The following is a 17624-nucleotide window of genomic DNA, read 5'->3' on the forward strand; positions in this document are numbered from 1 at the left end:
CAACCAATGACACGAAAACTTACTGCTTTGTATTGTTTTGAGGAAAAACTATTTTTTTTTTATTTGTAAAACTGTGTAAGATATTTTTTTAACCGCCGAAGAATATTATCTGAGATAATCATGCAACAATATGAGTTATTTCTACCCTGAGAAAATTAATGAGAGAGAAAACTTTGAAACCCTGATTTGACACCCTTTGCACGTAACACAGGTGTACGTGGGTGGAGGAGGATAGTTAACGTCTTTCTCCGTTCAATATAAAATTATTTTACAATTTCAAAATTATTTTTCTTATCCGGTTCCAAAAAAATTTTGATCAAAATGAAAAAAAACCCTTCACGCAAAAAATTAGAGTTACGTGTGAATTTTAGGAGGATACAAAATCCTGGCGGCTGAAGACATTTACATGATATGGAGCCGCGGCTTGTTTTACTAGCCATCAGAATATTAAAAATATCACTGAAACCATGTTTCCAGACGTCAGATTTAATATTTTTTTAAAAATTATTCTTGCACGGATTACAATGATTTTACGAACTCAGAATTTTGACTATACCGTTTCAAATATTTTGAAAACAGTGGTCAAATTGGATTGCATTTGACAATAGGAAACTCAATTTTTTTAGTCATTTCGGGCACAAAATATCTACTGTAAATTCTTCTGTACAGATAATTGCTTGCAGGGATTGATTCATTCATTAGCCTCCTTTCGGTGAATGCTTTTCAATTAAACTCCTCGAACCGTAATGTGCGCGTTTACCGGTAAAGTTAAAAGATTGAAGGAAAGTGCGGATGAAAGAGAAGATAATTTAATGAATGGGCTTATGTTTTGATATGGCTTTGATAGGCGCGGATTATTAAATTAATTTATAGCTGGCCGCTGTTCATTTACCCTCAAATCACGTCGACTCAAAGCCCAGAAATAGCCTTAACACAATGTCAAAGCAAAATTACTCACATTTATTTAACAAATGCCTGAACAATTATACATTTTAAATATGATGTATGACATTCTGAGATCAGTAAGATCGAACGACGTTTGATTTTAATCCACTCAAAGCATCAAACTCGGAAATACCCTGGAAATGTAATCACCTCTTCCTCGATGAATATTTAGGACCAAAACTAACTTTATTTTGGTCTATATTTTTCTTATAACTTCTCGAGTATTCAATGCATCATCCTTGATTCAGTTAGGATTTTCCTAAATTCATTACCACTTTTAAACATTGAATTTTTCATTTTTTATTTAGTAAACTTATCCATTATTCAGAAATATGTGTAACCTCTAATCTAATAGAAGGTGTTTTTCATACCTCAACGCTTCATCGCATATCATGTATGGACCAAAAAATATTGTACATTTGGACTCGTTTCAGCGCACTCCTCGTTTTTGCTGTTTTATCACTCTGGCGGATTTTCCCATGAATGAGAGAATTTTTTCTTCGATGGATTTAACCCTTAAATTGGGTCAAAATGGCCCGAGATTTGTTTAAAAACACGTGCCTCGTGAGTTGCATCATGGGACCGGTGCCAACGTTCTTTATATATACGTCTAAAATTGTAAAAAAAAGAATCAGACGACTGAATTGATCGAGTGTTAGGGATTTTTGTTGACAACTTTCCTTAAAAATCCAAAGACAAGTCAAATTGACCCAACTATCTCATCTGGGGTAAGTGTGAGGCCCGTACATACGTGCTTTAGATACAAGGCTACAAATACATCTTATGAAGAGACAAAAAATCAGACATCAAATTGAAAAAAAGTAATAATCGAGTATTACCACAACCAAAGATAGGAGAGAAGCATTTTGGCCTCGTCTTATAACTTTTCTCTCAAATCTGAGCGACACAGTGGATCGAGTGAATCATAGAGGTCGAACATGAAATTTTTGACCAATAAGAAAACTGCAAATTTTGTTTTTTATTTCGTCATATTTTAAATTTTAAGGGGTGCCTCTACAAGAAAATTTAATGAGGAAACCAATGGAACAGCTTTCAGAACCTCTGAGTTTCGTATAAATGGAGTTATACGCGTTTAAAGGTTCCACATTTTGTCCGACCTCTCCTATTGACTCGATCAACCGTGCGACAGCTCATGCCTCGCACCATCGCGCCTTCAATGTTTCAGACGCAACACGGACACCCATCGGGCACGAATAGTCGTATCTCTGCGCCGTCATCAACGCGAGTCCTTTTCTCTTGCTCAAGCTTAAAATAGATGTGACCATTTGGTAAATGTATTGTTTTAAAGGCATCTCAAAAGTATGTTTTGTTACCTTATAAAAAATGATAACTTGTTCATGTCAATTTTAATACTTGGAGCCTTGATGTTTTGGGTAAAGGTTGTAATAGGTGAGTTTTGACAGTACAGATAACATTGGTAAATATGATAAGCAAAATATAATTGGACGTCAAGAGGCATAGATTTACTACATTAATAATTGCACTTAGAGTTACATCAAATTCTTAATATTTAAAACATAGACTTGAAAAGGTAATCATAAATGCACATATAAAATGGAAAACCATCAAGAAATCACAAAAACAAAACATTTTAGTTGTTGGAATAGTTCAAGAGCAAGATTCAAGCTCTTATTCAAAAGATTGGAAATTCGTTTCATCTTTAAAGGTACGAGATCATTTTTATATAACAGTTACAGTCATGCTTATCAATTTTCTGGATTTGAAGTGACCGATATTATTTATACATTCATATAAATTGATAGTAAACGAGAGGTACATTGGGAATGGACCAATCTCTCAGCTTTGTTCTAAATTCTGATTTTGCTTAGAGGGCATTTTGACTTGAGAAAACAATTGGAATTTTAAAAATACCATACCTCCTACTTTAAGAGTGTCTCTTTTCATTTGGAAATATAATTTGTCTTAGATTTAGCTCAGAATTCTTAGGGACGTATTGTACATGTTATTTCAACTGAAAGCAATCATGATACAGCCGCAATTGTAACTATCATATGAACTTTATCTCACCTCTTAGGTTCAAATGTTATTTCCGTTTAATCTTTCGAGGAGGATACATCAGATGGTTTCTTTAGAATGCTATCCCATGTCAATACAAAAATGAAGAGCTTTACTTTCTATTCGCATCTTAATTTGGGTTAAAGAATGTGTCATTAGTTCTAAAATATTTTATATTTGGAAAGGAGCGATCTGTTTTATCAATACAAAACTCGAAGGAAGACCCTTTGCATTTATTAAATAAACTTTTTTACGAATCAACCATTCAACCTCATGTCAGATCATCAAACCTGCTGGTTGGAACAATTTTGGAGAATTCTAAACACTTTGAACACTTTACAAATGAATGCCACGTATGGGCAAAGTTAGCATTGTAATGCGGCAAACGTTTTGATTATTCCGCATAAAAGTCAATGCAGGTAGACAAAGTAGGTTTGTTGACAACACTACTCAACCGACTATGCGTCCGTCGATGATCTTGGATTCAACCATAAGGGGCAATGAGCTTTTTTCTGATTATCAGGAAAACACATCTCAATACCTACTTCCAACTAGAATGGAATTGACTTCTAAGGGCAAATTCTACCACTGCTGGTCAAGTTTTCTTTTCTGTCAAAAAAAAATTGTAAGCTTTGTATTTTTGAGGGGATTTTATGCCTTGTATCGTGAATTCGTGAATCTAATCTTCTCTTAAAATTTAACAATCACTCAATTCGCCGCTCAACTTTCAGACATAATTCATATTCGTCCGACTGTTCATGATAGAACCGAGCCTTATTATGAGCTAGTATTTTAACATAGAATGAATAGACTACGCCAACAGAAGCGAAAACCACCTCCACCTTTATGTCATCGAGGCGAAACTGAGTCAATAAGTACTTATTACATCATTGTCGACGTACTAGCCGAATGATAACGAATACAGACGTTTGAAGGAATTAAAATATATTTTTGTACACGTTAATTCGGAGAATTACTGTGAAGTTGCTTAAAATTTTAGATTTCTTTCCGATTTTTCTTGTAGGTTAACCTCAAATCAGGTTTCAAGAAGTACCGACCCTGAGAAGGAAAATGTTAACATAGGCTCTTACGGAGCTTTCGCTTCTGCTGACGCATAGTCTATTTATTCTATGATTTTATTTTTTCAGTTGTCAATAATTAATAGATTTTGTGTTGAGGCGTGATCATAGTGAGGTCTCCTCGAGTTTCCTTTGAGGCAGATCGCAGGGCTGTTCCTAGAACATGGTAATGATGTCTTTGTTGTTGTTGATGACGATTTCAGCTGTCGTGAGGTTCTCCTCGCTCCCCTGGCGGCTGTGCCCTTGCTTCGAGATCCCACCGGTGGCATTGAATGTTTGCAGGTTCGTCCGCGTTGTGTGTTCCTCCGTTGCGTTTCTCCGCACCTGCAGAAAAATCATTTGTGTTTTTAAAATTATTATTTAATAAGATGTATGCGATTTGAAGAGAGTCAAGAGTAAGTCAAGAGGGAGTCAGCTCTGCTGATATATCGAGAAGAGAGCGTATCCGCAATGGAAAGGTGCCAGAGTGAGATGTCTCAGTGACTTTTTCTTAAGGGTGTTCCCAATAATCTAATAATAATTGAAACGTAAACATGAGTAGAGCAGAGGAAAATGTTTCAAAAAGTGCAAAATTTCTTCAGCGAGCCGAATATTATCGCATGAACAGGAGATAGGCAGCACAATCTGAGCCTTCCATACCCTTGAAGCTCCGCTACTCGCGGACATGCGGCCACAACTTTAATTTGTGAGGTACCTATGTTGTTTTTTTTTTTTTTAAATTGAACTTAGGACAAATGCCCTTTGAAAAAAGCCAGAGGGGCATCTCACTTGTAGGACTAACTGTGATGGGACAAAAAAGAGTAGGAAAAAATTAGTTGAAAACTTGCAGGAGGAAACAACGGTTTAGGAAAAATGACTTGCCACGCTTTAAATTGCGGTGGAAGTTTGTTCATCCTATATATATATATATATATATATATATATATATATATATATATATACCGCTTTCATTGCGCTCTTTGGCGCTCTGCAACACCCAGCCGTCAAAGTCCAATAGGGATCTGTTTCGCGACTAAGGCTAAAAGTTAACTATAACTAGAGAGCGCCCTGGATCTTAGTAATAATAAAAAATATACATAACCTCCATCAAAAATCGATTTTCTTTTACGTAGAAATGATGGGCGTTTCTCTGGTGTGGATAGTAGAATCTACTGGTAAGAGGCATTACCTGGTGTCTGCTAGGTGCGGGGACGCACTTCTTGGGCAAAAGCTGAAGGAGTTCATGGCGAATGTTAGAGTTGAGAAGGCCGTAAACGATTGGGTTGGAGACAGCCGATGACATGGCAATGAGGTGGCAGATAGCCAACGGCAGGTAAATGTCCTGCACCTGAAGCTTGTATCCAACGTCGTCCTGCGGGTACATAACGTCCACTGCTAGCATGTAAGCATTCAATGGCAGCCATGACAACAAGAATAACAGCGCAACACCTGAATCAGAAAAATAGTGAATTTTAAGAAGGAAATTCAATGGTAAGGCGATAAAACAAGATGTGATTAAATCTACGAGAAGCTGAATCAATTCGGAAAATTTTTCGTTATTCTCAAAAAATTCAGACTGGCATTGAGACCATCATCACAGAAAACATTGTTCGGTAACTCATTGTATTTTCAATTGTGATAAGGGTTCACCTCCAAAGCTTACTGTAGAGATATCAATGCATTGTTAATCGTACAGGCCGTTAAAACCGAGGTCAACAACAATATTATCCCTGTAGGCACTCACAGTTTTGTATAGAGTTAGCTGTGGAGAAGTTGAAGTTTTGTTTTGTCATAAAACCTACATATACACGAGCTTAATCTAACCTACCAATTTCCAGCAGATATACCCTAATTTCCTCAAACCTAAACTATCATCCCTAACCTAGTACCCACCCTTCTTTCCCCATTGTACTGCATTTAAAGTTACATTTAAGTTACCCCAGCACTGCATTTAAATTTATCGAACGGGCGATAAAAACGCGTTCCAGGATAAGGTTTTGGTCTTAAGTGTGATGAAAAATGACCTCACCAGCGTATAATTGCCCCAACACTTGGGGCAGAGGTGTGTTAACCCTCTATGGCATCAATAAATTTTGGATTTTGGATTCTGGGGGACGCAAATAGATGCTGCAGCTCTCGTAAAAACATTGAGTTTCGATTTTTTCCCGCAAAATTTCAAAATTTTGGAATTATTGTTTTCGAAAACGAAGACATTGATACAAATTTGCAACATCATGCCACAGAGCAATGATTCTATTAAAAAAAAAAAAAAAAAAAAAAAACCCAAAAAATGTGTATTAACGAAATCGTTACTGGATATATAATTATTTTCCCCCTTACTTTTCTCCTGCACTGGGGGAAAAAAAAAACACATTGGATCTAGAGTCCAGACTCTTAAAAACATCGGCAAGAAAAAAAAACTCTTAATTCAATCAGAGTTAAGCTTAAATCAAGAGCCAAGCCTCTTAGTTTGAGCGGATTTCCTTTTGATTTAAGCTTAAATCTGATTGAACAGGAGTCCTTTTTCTTTTCAATGTTTTCAAGAGTCTGGACTCTAGATCCAAAGTGTTTTTTTTCCAGTGTGGTGCCATACTCTCAGGCTGCTTCATAAAATTGTGTATCTATGCCATTAAATAGGCTCACAAGTTCTGTCTTAGAAAAGCTCGATGTGTTGGTTCGGGGGCAGGTGAGGAGCATGTTTTACCTGCGAGTATAAAAGTTGTGCGCTTGTTGCGAGCAAGTTCGCGGGCGGCTCGACGGCCGTCGGACTGGGTGCGAGCGTGGCAGTGGAGGTGGGCGGCGATGGAGAGGTGAACCAGGATGAGGACGGAGGCCGGCACAACCGCCTGGCAGAGCAGCACCACCACCGTGTAAACCATCCGCCCCGCCTGGCTCGGCCACTGCTCCAGGCACACCTCGTACATCACGAAATCCTCCCCGATCTTCGCTGGGATCACCGCCTGCATCATAAAACACATTCCAATCACAACCAACATGCTGTAGACATAGAACCATAACCTATTATTGAACCTACGGACTGATTATTGAAATTAATAAACGAAACGATAGACATGACATACACAGAGAATGGGAGGGGCGTGCCTAGTAAAGAGGTTGTGGTTCTTAAACACTGGAGAAAAAGCACATCGGATCTGGAGTCCAGACTCTTAAAAACATTGATAAGAAAAAATACTCTCGATTCAATCTGATTTAAGCTTAAATCAAGAACCAAGCATCTTAATTTGGGCGGATTTCCTTTTGCTTTAAGCTTAAATCTGATTGAATCAAGAGTATTTTTTCTTATCGATGTTTTTAAGAGTCTGGACTCCAGATACAATGTGTTTTTTTTCCAGTGAAGCAAAAAAAGTGCATCAGGAAACTTTAGAGGTGGCTATTTTAATGCCCCTAACAGGAGAACATACTTTATTAAGTAAGCAATACAACCAATTAAGTAAAATGGGGATGAAAGATGGCTTGAAAACTTATGTTAATGTTACTTCTTATGGACGTATTTATGCGAAAAGGCGCTAAACGCCATTTCCAAACTTCTCAGTAAAGCAAGTTTGACTAAAACAATTGGCGTTTCCGTACTAATGGACCTATTTTGGTTTACTTTAGCTTGTTTGAAAGCTGAAGAGTCCCTCTAATTACGTACGTTGCCAAAATTAGGAAAAAATGCATATTAAGCGAGATATAGGGGATTTTTGCACGTAGGTCCATTTGATTTAATGCGCTAACCCGGATTCCGAATTAAATCAAAAGGCGCTATCTCCACTTGAATCACTTGATTGACGCGCGCGCGGCGAAGCTTGGTGGAAACTTGGTGAAATTTAGTACCGGGGGGTATTTTTGGACGGGAAACTCGAATTTTGGGTCAAATTTTGAAAATTCAGAAATCCAAGATGGCGGATGTGGCTTAAAATGATAGCTATTTCTTAAACAAACGCACTACACGTCTAGAATGGCCGCCAATGAACCTGCGTAAAGCGCACGGGCCGGGTTGTGAAGGCCGGAGGTGGTGGGAGCCCAAATATACCTACCTAACCTCAATCTGCTTTCCCGCTGCATCTTGCCAATGTGGATGAGATGTGGAAATTTCCACGTTTGTAAACTTTAAATATATGGCACTCTACACGGAGAAAAAAACTCGTGCGTGGGACCCGAAGTTTGGGTCATATGGATCTCTGAAGTTTTCGGATTGAGCATCTGAACACTTTAGGTCTAGCTGTCGAGGTTCGGATCACACATCTGAAACTTCAGTTCTTACGTCTGAAGTCTTCAGGTGTGAGAACCGAAGTTTTTCGGATGTGAGAACCGAAATTTTCGGATGTGAAAACCGAAGTACTTTAGATGTAAGAACTGAAGTTTCAGATGTGTGATCAAAACCTCAGCAGCTGGACCGAAAGTGTTCAGATGCTCAATCCGAAAACTTCACAGATCCATATGACCTAATAACTTCGGGTCCCACGCACGAAGTTTTTTTCTCCGTGTACGTTCACAATACACCGAGTCGTCGAGGTGCGTGGTTTACCTAGCAGCGTCGGATCGTGAATTCCCTTCATGTGCTGATTACCTATGTTAAAATTTTCGTATCTAAATAAAACAGTTTCTGTTGTCATTTTGAGCCCCTAATACCGAACTTCACACAAACGATTCAGGCATTGAGCTATTGTTGAAGGCCACATCCGCCATATCGGAGTTTAAAATTTTAACAATGAGGTTATTCAGTAATTTTTAATTTTTGCATTTTTTTGGAGGATTGAGTACGCACAGTTCGCTGGAATTTTCTCCGATTTTTTGAAACATTATTATCCCACGGAAAACAAGTTCGAAGTTGCGTATTCTGAGCTCCCATTTAAACTCGCGTCTCCGAGGAAGTCAAGATGGGGCCTGACGAACCCCTAGGTGACGGTCACGCTTTTGACCACGTAATCCTTCCAGCGCGCTCTTAAAACTCATGAATTTCTAAATACTGTTCCGATTCCAATAAAGTACCTAACAGTGATTTTAATGAAAATTAAGTGATTCCGATGGGTTCGTTAATTTGTTCGCTCGTTAAAAGCCCCTTGTCCATGTCAGTGCACACTGACATCGATCGAGCCAGAGGGAACGCACGGTCGATATGTGACCGTCACTCAGGGGACGACATCTGGGATTTTTTGGCGATGCGCGTTTAAATAGGAGATAACATTTTAGGCCACATCCGCCATCTTGAATTTATGAAATTTTAAAATTTGACCCAAAATTCAAGTTTCCCGTCCGAAAATACCCCCTAATACCGAGTTTCACCAAGATCGGCTGGATAGGGCCGAGATAGCATTTTAGGCCATGTCCGCCATCTTGGATTTCTGAATTTTCAAAATTTGACCCGAAATTCGAATTTCCCGTCCGAAAATACCCCCTGATACCGAGTTTCACCAAGATCGGCTGGGTAGGGCCGAGATAGCATTTTAGGCCATGTCCGCCATCTTGGATTTCTGAATTTTCAAAATTTGACCCGAAATTCGAATTTCCCGTCCGAAAATACCCCCTGATACCGAGTTTCACCAAGATCGGCTGGATAGGGGCCGATATAGCATTTTAGGCCATGTCCGCCATCTTGGATTTCTGAATTTTCAAAATTTGACCCGAAATTCGAGTTTCCCGTCCAAAAATACCCCCGGTACTAAATTTCACCAAGTTTCCACCAAGCTTCGCCGCGCGCGCGCCAATCAAGTGATTCAAGTGGAGATAGCGCCTTTTGATTTAATTCGGAATCCGGGTTAGCGCATTAAATCAAAGGGAATTACATATAGTTCCTTTTGATTTTATTCGTAATCGCTGATTCCCTGTTTTGCGATTTTTCAGGGCTGATTCCAGGGGATGAAATTAGTATTTTGGGGGCATATTTACGTGTGAGAGCAGCCTATTACATGGAGAATCCAGATCCGTTAAAAACTGAAATTTGGAAATTTGGCGCTTAGTTCCCTTTCGTATAAATACGTCCTTATGATGGTTCTAATGAAAATCAGGTACTCGCTGCAATGGAAGGAGGAAGAGGATTAATCCTGTAGTTGGACTACATTTTGCAATAAGGAACCACCATTTCTGGCTTATTTTAGGAACAGCATACATGCCATTGGTTTCTTTATGCAGAAAGGTGCTTTACAAAAAAGCCAGAGATAGTGGCTCCTCACTGCAAAGTGCAAAATCCAGTTAATCCTGTAGGTGGAAGAGGTGGTCGCGATAGACAAAGGAGGTAAGTAATAGACTGGACAGCAACTGACAAGAGACCGTCCCTACAGTTGGCCCATCATTTTCACTCCTAGTCTGTAAAAACCTCCCATTTTAACAAATAGGATCGCTCCATACTCCCCATGTTTTTTATTCAATTATTACCTGTTAATATGACGTATTTTTTCCAAACAGAACTATGTGCATTATGACGTGAGCCCTGTTCTGCATTTATTCTCATGAGTCTCAGGGATCATGTCTTCATTCACATAGTTCCGTTTGGCCAAAATACGTCCAATTAATGACGATTATTACGTTTTAAGTCAATTCTTGTCAAGAGTATTGAACGTTTAATGCATGGACTTAGTCAATATTCTACGGAAAATAGCCTAATTCTCTCAGTTAAAATTTGCACTATACAAGAGACCCTACGGTTTACCGCGAAAAAGGATATCACTTCGCAAAAAAGGCAACAGAGCACCCCTATTGAGTCATCAAAGCCTCGCAAACGGTCGCAAAACAAACTGCAGCCGGAGACGCATAAATATCTACGTCTCGTTCAAAGGGTGTTTGCGGCTGTCGCACTGAGAAAGCGACGAGAATTTATGCGGTTATTTTGAGTCAACTATCAGGGAGTATCGATTGGTATCGCAAATAAACGCCGTGGCTGACCTTGAGCCAAACGCTCTTGAAAGGATTCAGCCGTTCTTCTTCCTGTTCCATGCGGCATGAAGATACATCGGACAAGTCTTTCCTTGAAGGGCTCCGCAAATTAAAATGCACCCCTAATTGGGGGCCCGAACATCATGGCAAGCATTAATTACGTGGCTCAGGGGCATGGATTGAGTTCATTCAAGAGGGTTGCATTTTCTAGGAGGAGGTCTTTCTACTTTGTAGTATTTGGCGCGGGTTAAGTTAGTACGAACATGAAATTTGTCTTCTTGGCGGCGCACAGTGGATCGAGTCAATGAGTGAGGTCGGACAAACTTTGGAAACTTTAAACGCTTATAACACCGTTTATACAAATTCTGAGGTCTTAAATATGGTCCCATTGGTTTTTTCGTAAAATTTACCTTAAGAACTACGCCTCAAAATTTAAAATGTGACGCAATGAACATAAAAATGTGCAGTTCTAGTCAAAAACTTCATGTCCGACCTCTCTAATTGACTCGATCCACTGTGTGGCGTAGGTTTTAAGGACCTTGAGAACTTGTTTCATTGACATATATGTTATGGCTCATATCGTAGGGGTATACTCGTGCTTAAGGTCGATCAAATATGATTTTTCCAGCACGGTGTTAGCAAAAATGATATAAAAATATACGTGCACACGCTGCGATATTCCATTTTATATCTTTTTATGAAACATAACCAACACTATTAAAAATTGGCAGTATATCGAAGGTGCAAGTCGGCAATCACATAACTCGGTTTGCGACGTCGCAGACTTCCTGTCATAATTTATTTTTTAAACGGAAAACTACTCAACGGCAATTCTTTTTTGCCGTGATTTATCCTCTCTGTACGAAAAAAATTCTGCATAAATTTCAAGGAATGATGTCAATTTGTTCTCCTTTAATAAAATAACGTAGAGACGTAGATTTTCAGACACCGCGAACGAGTTATGTGATTGCCGACTCACACCGTCGATATGAATATTATTTTCAGTGTTTAAAGGCACTATTCCACGGGCGGGACTAGGAACGTTTTGTGGGGAGGAGTATAGGGTTATCGTAAGTATCTCATTAAGGTGGGTCGGGGGGAGGGGGTATTTTCAGATAACCCATCACCGGGGAATCCCCCAGAATTCCCTTCGATCGAAAGGAGGGTTCGAGGGATTTTTCTAGCTCTTAAGATAGGCCGAGATGCCTCCCCGGGAAAATTTTTCAAAAATTAGTCGTCTTAGAGATAGATCTCAGCTGTCCTCGCCAAAGAATTGATTGATTTCCAATGCTAAAGATAGTAGACGTGTTACGTGCTTAAGCAAAGATCTCACACTTTTATTGGAAGGGGCTAAGTAGATTTCTAGGGGAAGGTCTCCCGCCTTCTGTTTCCACCGATGGGCACTACCCTGAAGATATGAAGTACGGCACTGGATTTACAAGTATACAGTCACGTGCTCTCGTTGATTTATCATTAAATTATCTTTAATAGGTTTGCTCACCGTCTTGTCGGGACGAAAAACTGAAAAAGTATCTTCCAAGGCAAAGGAAAATAAGAAGGCCTGAATGCCGCTCTACGATTTCAAGTATTCTTGATTGAGTTATTCTACTCTGCGTCACTGATCATTATCAAATTTGGGACAGTGTTCTTGGTGGGAAATTCGCTTTGAATTTCGAGTTTTTCGCCGAGATCTAATCGCGTTAACTCTTTGATGGAAGGTTCCAAGATGGAAAGTTATGGGTTTCCTCAGGATGTGGAGATTTTCCTATCGGATTAAAAGTTTTGAAAACTGTACCGACAAATACGTGAAACTTTTAAAACTAAGCCTCGATGAGAGGTTTCAGGCGAGTCACGATTTTCTCATTTCCTCTGCTTTCTTGTAAGTTATAAAAGGAAAAAGGAAAAGTTTATTTGAAGGGTGTGAAATGTTTTATCCAATCAAACGAGATTCGAGGCTCTAATCACGTAATTGTCTCCTCTTGTGTATCTTGTCCGGAAAATCACAGGCTGCCTTTCAGGGACACGTCTCACCTGAGAGTTACATGATTGCGCTAAAACAGGAGCAGTACTCTGCCGAGCTAAGGAAAAACGCCGTATGAACCTTCAGGCGTTGCTAAATATTCTGTAATAAAACACGAATTCGCTGGTAAACTTATGAATATTGTTCTACCAATTTTTTAGAGAATTTTGTTCGTATTTTTATCTAAAGTTCCTGAAAATTTCGAAGAAAAATATTCATTATTTTTCTCGAAAAATACAAATTTCATCAAAAGAAATTTGGCAACTCTCGAATGTCCGTACGGCGTTTTTTCCTAGCACGGCAGCACTGGTAAGATGAGTGCGTATCAAGTTTTACGATAAAAACACACTTTTTGTCAAACTTACACCATATCTAAAGTTGTCAGATGCTCAATTTGTGAGTACTCATAACTTAATTTAACGGCATACGGAGAACATTAAACTTGAAAATTTAACGGTGCGTCATACAGCTGCATTCAGTTATATCTAGCTTCTTTTATTTTCCCTTCCCTACGTGTCAGAAACATATTTTCGGAAACTTGCATCATTATTAGTGTGAAAGTAAACAAAGTATGAGTTGAGGTATTACGAATTTCTCTCCAAATGTTATCTTGGGAACTTTATAACACTGACAAGAAGGAGATGAGCTACTCCGAGGAAAAGTTTTTAATCTAAAATACAATGTATACTCCTATACGCTGAAATAAATGCAAATTTCATTCGTATAATTTAAGTCTTGCGAACCAGTTTGCATACATTACATCCATCAATAAGCAAGATTGCGGTTTTATACAGTGACGCCATTAACTTTTGCATAAAAAAATATTCTTGTAACCAGACATTTACGTATCAGAATACGTGGTTTCCAGGCAATTTCAAAGCGCGCTACTATAGAAGATATTTAATGACGCTTTTGTTTTGCCAGGTTTCTCTATAACACGAGTCTCCATCGTGCAATTGAGATATTTCGCGTATCATGATTGACTTCGAACTAATTAACGAGGAAAATGATTTCCTAGCATCGCGTCAACACATTTTTGCGTGGGTTCCTGTAATTGAGACATGGATCGTAAAAATTTCGCAAAGTAAACTAATAATATTGTTATTGTTATACCTGATAGTAGGCAACCGGGAGAGCAAACCAGGCGGAGAATACCCACACGAGAAGGATGGACCAGTATACTCTTCGACGACTATTACTGGCGTCACAGCCGCGTACAATAGTGAAGTATCGGTCCAAAGCGATGACCGTGATTGTCCCGATTGAAACCATAATATTGGTTCCCTGAATGAAAGGTACCAGCTTGCACATGCACGCACCTGTAAAAATAATAGTGACACTGAATCAGTGAGAATCAAAGACCAGATGAAAATGGAGTGAACACACTAATTTCCTGCGTGATCCAAATGCCCTGAACCACCCCGATAGCTTTTTTTCTAATCGAAAAATCAAGGTGTACCTAGATCTATGCAAGCTATTTTTGACCCCTCAGAGGGGAGCCGGCAACCTAGCTACCGATCGGGAAATAATTGTTTGCATTTTCTATTTTAAGCTTTAAAGAGACACTTAGAAATGTTTAAAAAAAAACATAAGTTTCTGGGAATAATATAGGGCTAGTAGGAAGGAAAAGGTTGTCCCTTACTAAACAATGCAGCTCAAATATGCACTGCGAGCAAATGAATTCGATGAAGCAGGGGGTGGAATTTACTATGACATTATGTATCAAAGCAATATCCACTGTAATCTTAACCCTGGGCAACCCCTTCTGCTCAGAGGTGGAGGTATACGTTTCTGTACAGATTTTCTGAATGAGACTCGCCTTTTGTAAGGCTACAATTAGAAATTGAGGAATATTGCCGTTCTAAGGAAGAACTTTGTAGAAGCCTTTCAGACGTTGCCATATATTCTTCAATACAAACAAATTTACTGGGAGAATTGTAAATATTCTTCTTCCTTTTTTCAGACAGTTTTGTTCCCGATTTAATCTAAAAAATCTGAAAATTTCAAGGAAACATATGCGCATAGCGTTTCTCAAAAATTCTTGTTTTATCAGGAAGAATTTGGCAACTCTCGCATGTTCATACGGCGTTCTTCCTTAGTATGCTGGCGTGCTGAGGAAGAACGCCGTACGAGCCCTCAGACGTTGCCAAATTTCTTTTGATAAAAACCGAATGTACAGGGAGAATTGTGAATATTATTTTCCAAAATTTTCAGACAATTCCGTACGCAATTGTATCTAATACGTCTGAAAATTTCAAAGAAAAATGAGCATGAATGTCGTCAAAAATACATGTTTTATCAAGAATAATTTGGCAACTCTCACTGGAAAAAAACACATTAGATCTAGAGTCCAGACTCTTAAAAACATCGCCAAGAAAAAGTACTCTCGATTCAATCAGAATCTAGCTTAAATCAAGAACCAAGCCTCTTAATTTAAGTGGATTTTGTTTTGATTCAAGCAAAAATCCGATAGAATCAAGAGTATTTTTTCTTGTCAATGTTTTCAAAAGTCTGTACTCTAAATCCAATGTGTTTTTTTTCCAGTGCTCGGATGCTCCCATGACGCTCTTCCTTAGCATGACAGAGTAAACTTACCAAGGACCCAGGAGCGGCGGAGGAGTTTGGCGAGGGTGAACGGCATGCAGATGAGGCAGAGGGTGAGATCCGAGACGGCGAGGTTGACGATGTATATGTTGCGGGGGGTTTGCATCTGAGCGCGGCGGACGACGACGAAGCAAACGACGCAGTTGGCGACGACGCCGACGGCCAGGAGGAGCACGTAGGCCACCGTCAGGAGGAGCGAGGTCCGGTCGTCCAGGTTCTGCGTCCCGGCCAAGGACTGCTCCAGCAGGACCTTGAACGCCTCGTCGTAAGGGAAAAGGGTTTCGTTCGGCCGGGCCATGTTCATCCGCGACCAGCAGGCCACGTCGAAGTTGCTCAGGTTGCAAACCATCGGCCGAGGCACCTGCAACATCACCAACATTACACAGTAAATATCCGTGTTTCATGTCATATTTGGACTATTTGAGGACTTATATGTAACAACAGCGGATGTCGAGTTTTCACATTGTAAGAAAATCGCGTTTGAAGTCTTTGAAACTTTGCACTTTTCCGCCCGTAGAACCGAGAGGATTCTTATAAAGATTTTCATAAAGAGCAACTTTTCCGGTAACAAACACACGTTTTACGATCTATGTAAGTGAAAAATTGAAGGAGTAACAGCGATTTGAAAAAAATGTGACATCCGTTATTTTTACTGAAAACACTTCTTTATGCATGAAACAAAGTCTTCAGGAAGGGTTATTGGGAGTGCGGCTAGCAACTTGCTCCATGTGAAACCCATTTTCGACTCCATGCCTAATGAGCAATGGCTAGGAGGACGGGATCCATAGTCCAGTTAAAGGAAGGAGAAGAGAGAAAAATCGTTTCTAATCTCGCCTAACACAGGGCGGTCGCTAGTCGGCGCGAAACGCATAGCGCCTACAAGAGAGCAGGAATACTTCACTCATTGCGTTTAAAACAGTGCTGTCGCTGGTTAGCGCGGGAGGCATATTAGCGCCTACAAGAGTGCAAGAATACCTCACGCATTGCACCAAACACAGTACGTTCGCTGGTCGGCGTGAAACGCATAAGTTGGATTTTATGTTTTTAATAATGTTTAAATAATGGTATATCGGAACTGTAACTACACGATAAAAATATTTCCATAGTAAAACCAGGGTATTAAGACCGTTGAGCACAAGAAATCTACTTTGTTAATGTTCTTTCTTTGCGTTTCTGTATCTTTCCTTTTCCCTCTCCCTATTATTATTATTATTTTTTTTTTATTTTTTGAAAAATATGAAAATACAGTCATGCACATGTATAAAGCAGTCTGGCTTGTTCATGTGCGAGACGTTTTTCAATGCATGTAATTTTTCCTTCTTTATTTAAGCTATTTTTATGGCTTATATTACATTTTTGAAACCTAAAGCTAATTTTAGTCGCTTTTTATTGTCCGTAGACACCGCCGAACACTAGATTTTTCAAATTGTCACGGATTATGTATGAAATTATCATGGCTCAGGATGGTCAAAATAATTTTAATGATCGAAACGAGTTCACACATTGCCTTCCAGTCCTACTGGAGTCTGAGATCAAAAGTAGATGGGCTTCTTTCACTGAATGGATCGCATTCAGCACAAAGGAACCAGCGCAATTACAGTGCTGTTAAAATGTTGCTTCTTCATGACTATGGTATCTAAAAATTCTCCCACGGTAGCAAATGGTTTTTGCATCCCACCAAGTGATTGTCGGTTTTAAAGGGAAATAATTGTGTAAATTTTAATACTGTACATATATTCAGTATTTTTAAAAGGAAAGACGAATTTGCATGATTTTGAAAACACTGTAATCACGCTGGTTCTGCTTTGCAGAATGCAATCCATATATTGTCAGTGGGGAGAAAATCGAATACTTATCTGCAGGAACAGGTTCTACTCGGCGTTAATCCCTGGAAATTTGAAAAGCCTGGAGCATGGATGTCCCTATCGCCCTGATGTCTACGGACAATAAATCTACTCTATGGATGGCTGTAAGTTCTTTACGGAACAGAAGTCAATAATTTTTAAGAAAATAATCGAAATTTTTGAAAAACAGTAAAAACTGTATTAAAACTTTTTTAACTTTTTTGAAAAACTCACGCTTTC

The 17624-nt window shown here is 39.1% G+C and overlaps 1 protein-coding gene across 1 annotated transcript in view; it reads right to left on the bottom strand.

Moving 5' to 3' along the window:
* Positions 1-2388: 2388 nt before the first annotated feature.
* The window catches only part of LOC109032944 (neuropeptide Y receptor type 2), a 90689-nt gene continuing 75453 nt past the window's right edge, over positions 2389-17624 (bottom strand). The window contains exons 4-8 of the mRNA XM_019045298.2: positions 15532-15901; positions 14050-14255; positions 6745-7000; positions 5230-5489; positions 2389-4385 (exon numbers count right to left, since the gene is read on the bottom strand). Of these exons, the coding sequence (XP_018900843.2) occupies positions 4218-4385; positions 5230-5489; positions 6745-7000; positions 14050-14255; positions 15532-15889 (1248 nt within the window). The 5' untranslated portion in view covers positions 15890-15901 and the 3' untranslated portion in view covers positions 2389-4217. The remainder of the gene's footprint in view (positions 4386-5229; positions 5490-6744; positions 7001-14049; positions 14256-15531; positions 15902-17624) is intronic.

This window comes from Bemisia tabaci, chromosome 3 (assembly GCF_918797505.1).
Source record: "Bemisia tabaci chromosome 3, PGI_BMITA_v3".
Lineage (NCBI taxonomy): Eukaryota > Metazoa > Arthropoda > Insecta > Hemiptera > Aleyrodidae > Bemisia > Bemisia tabaci.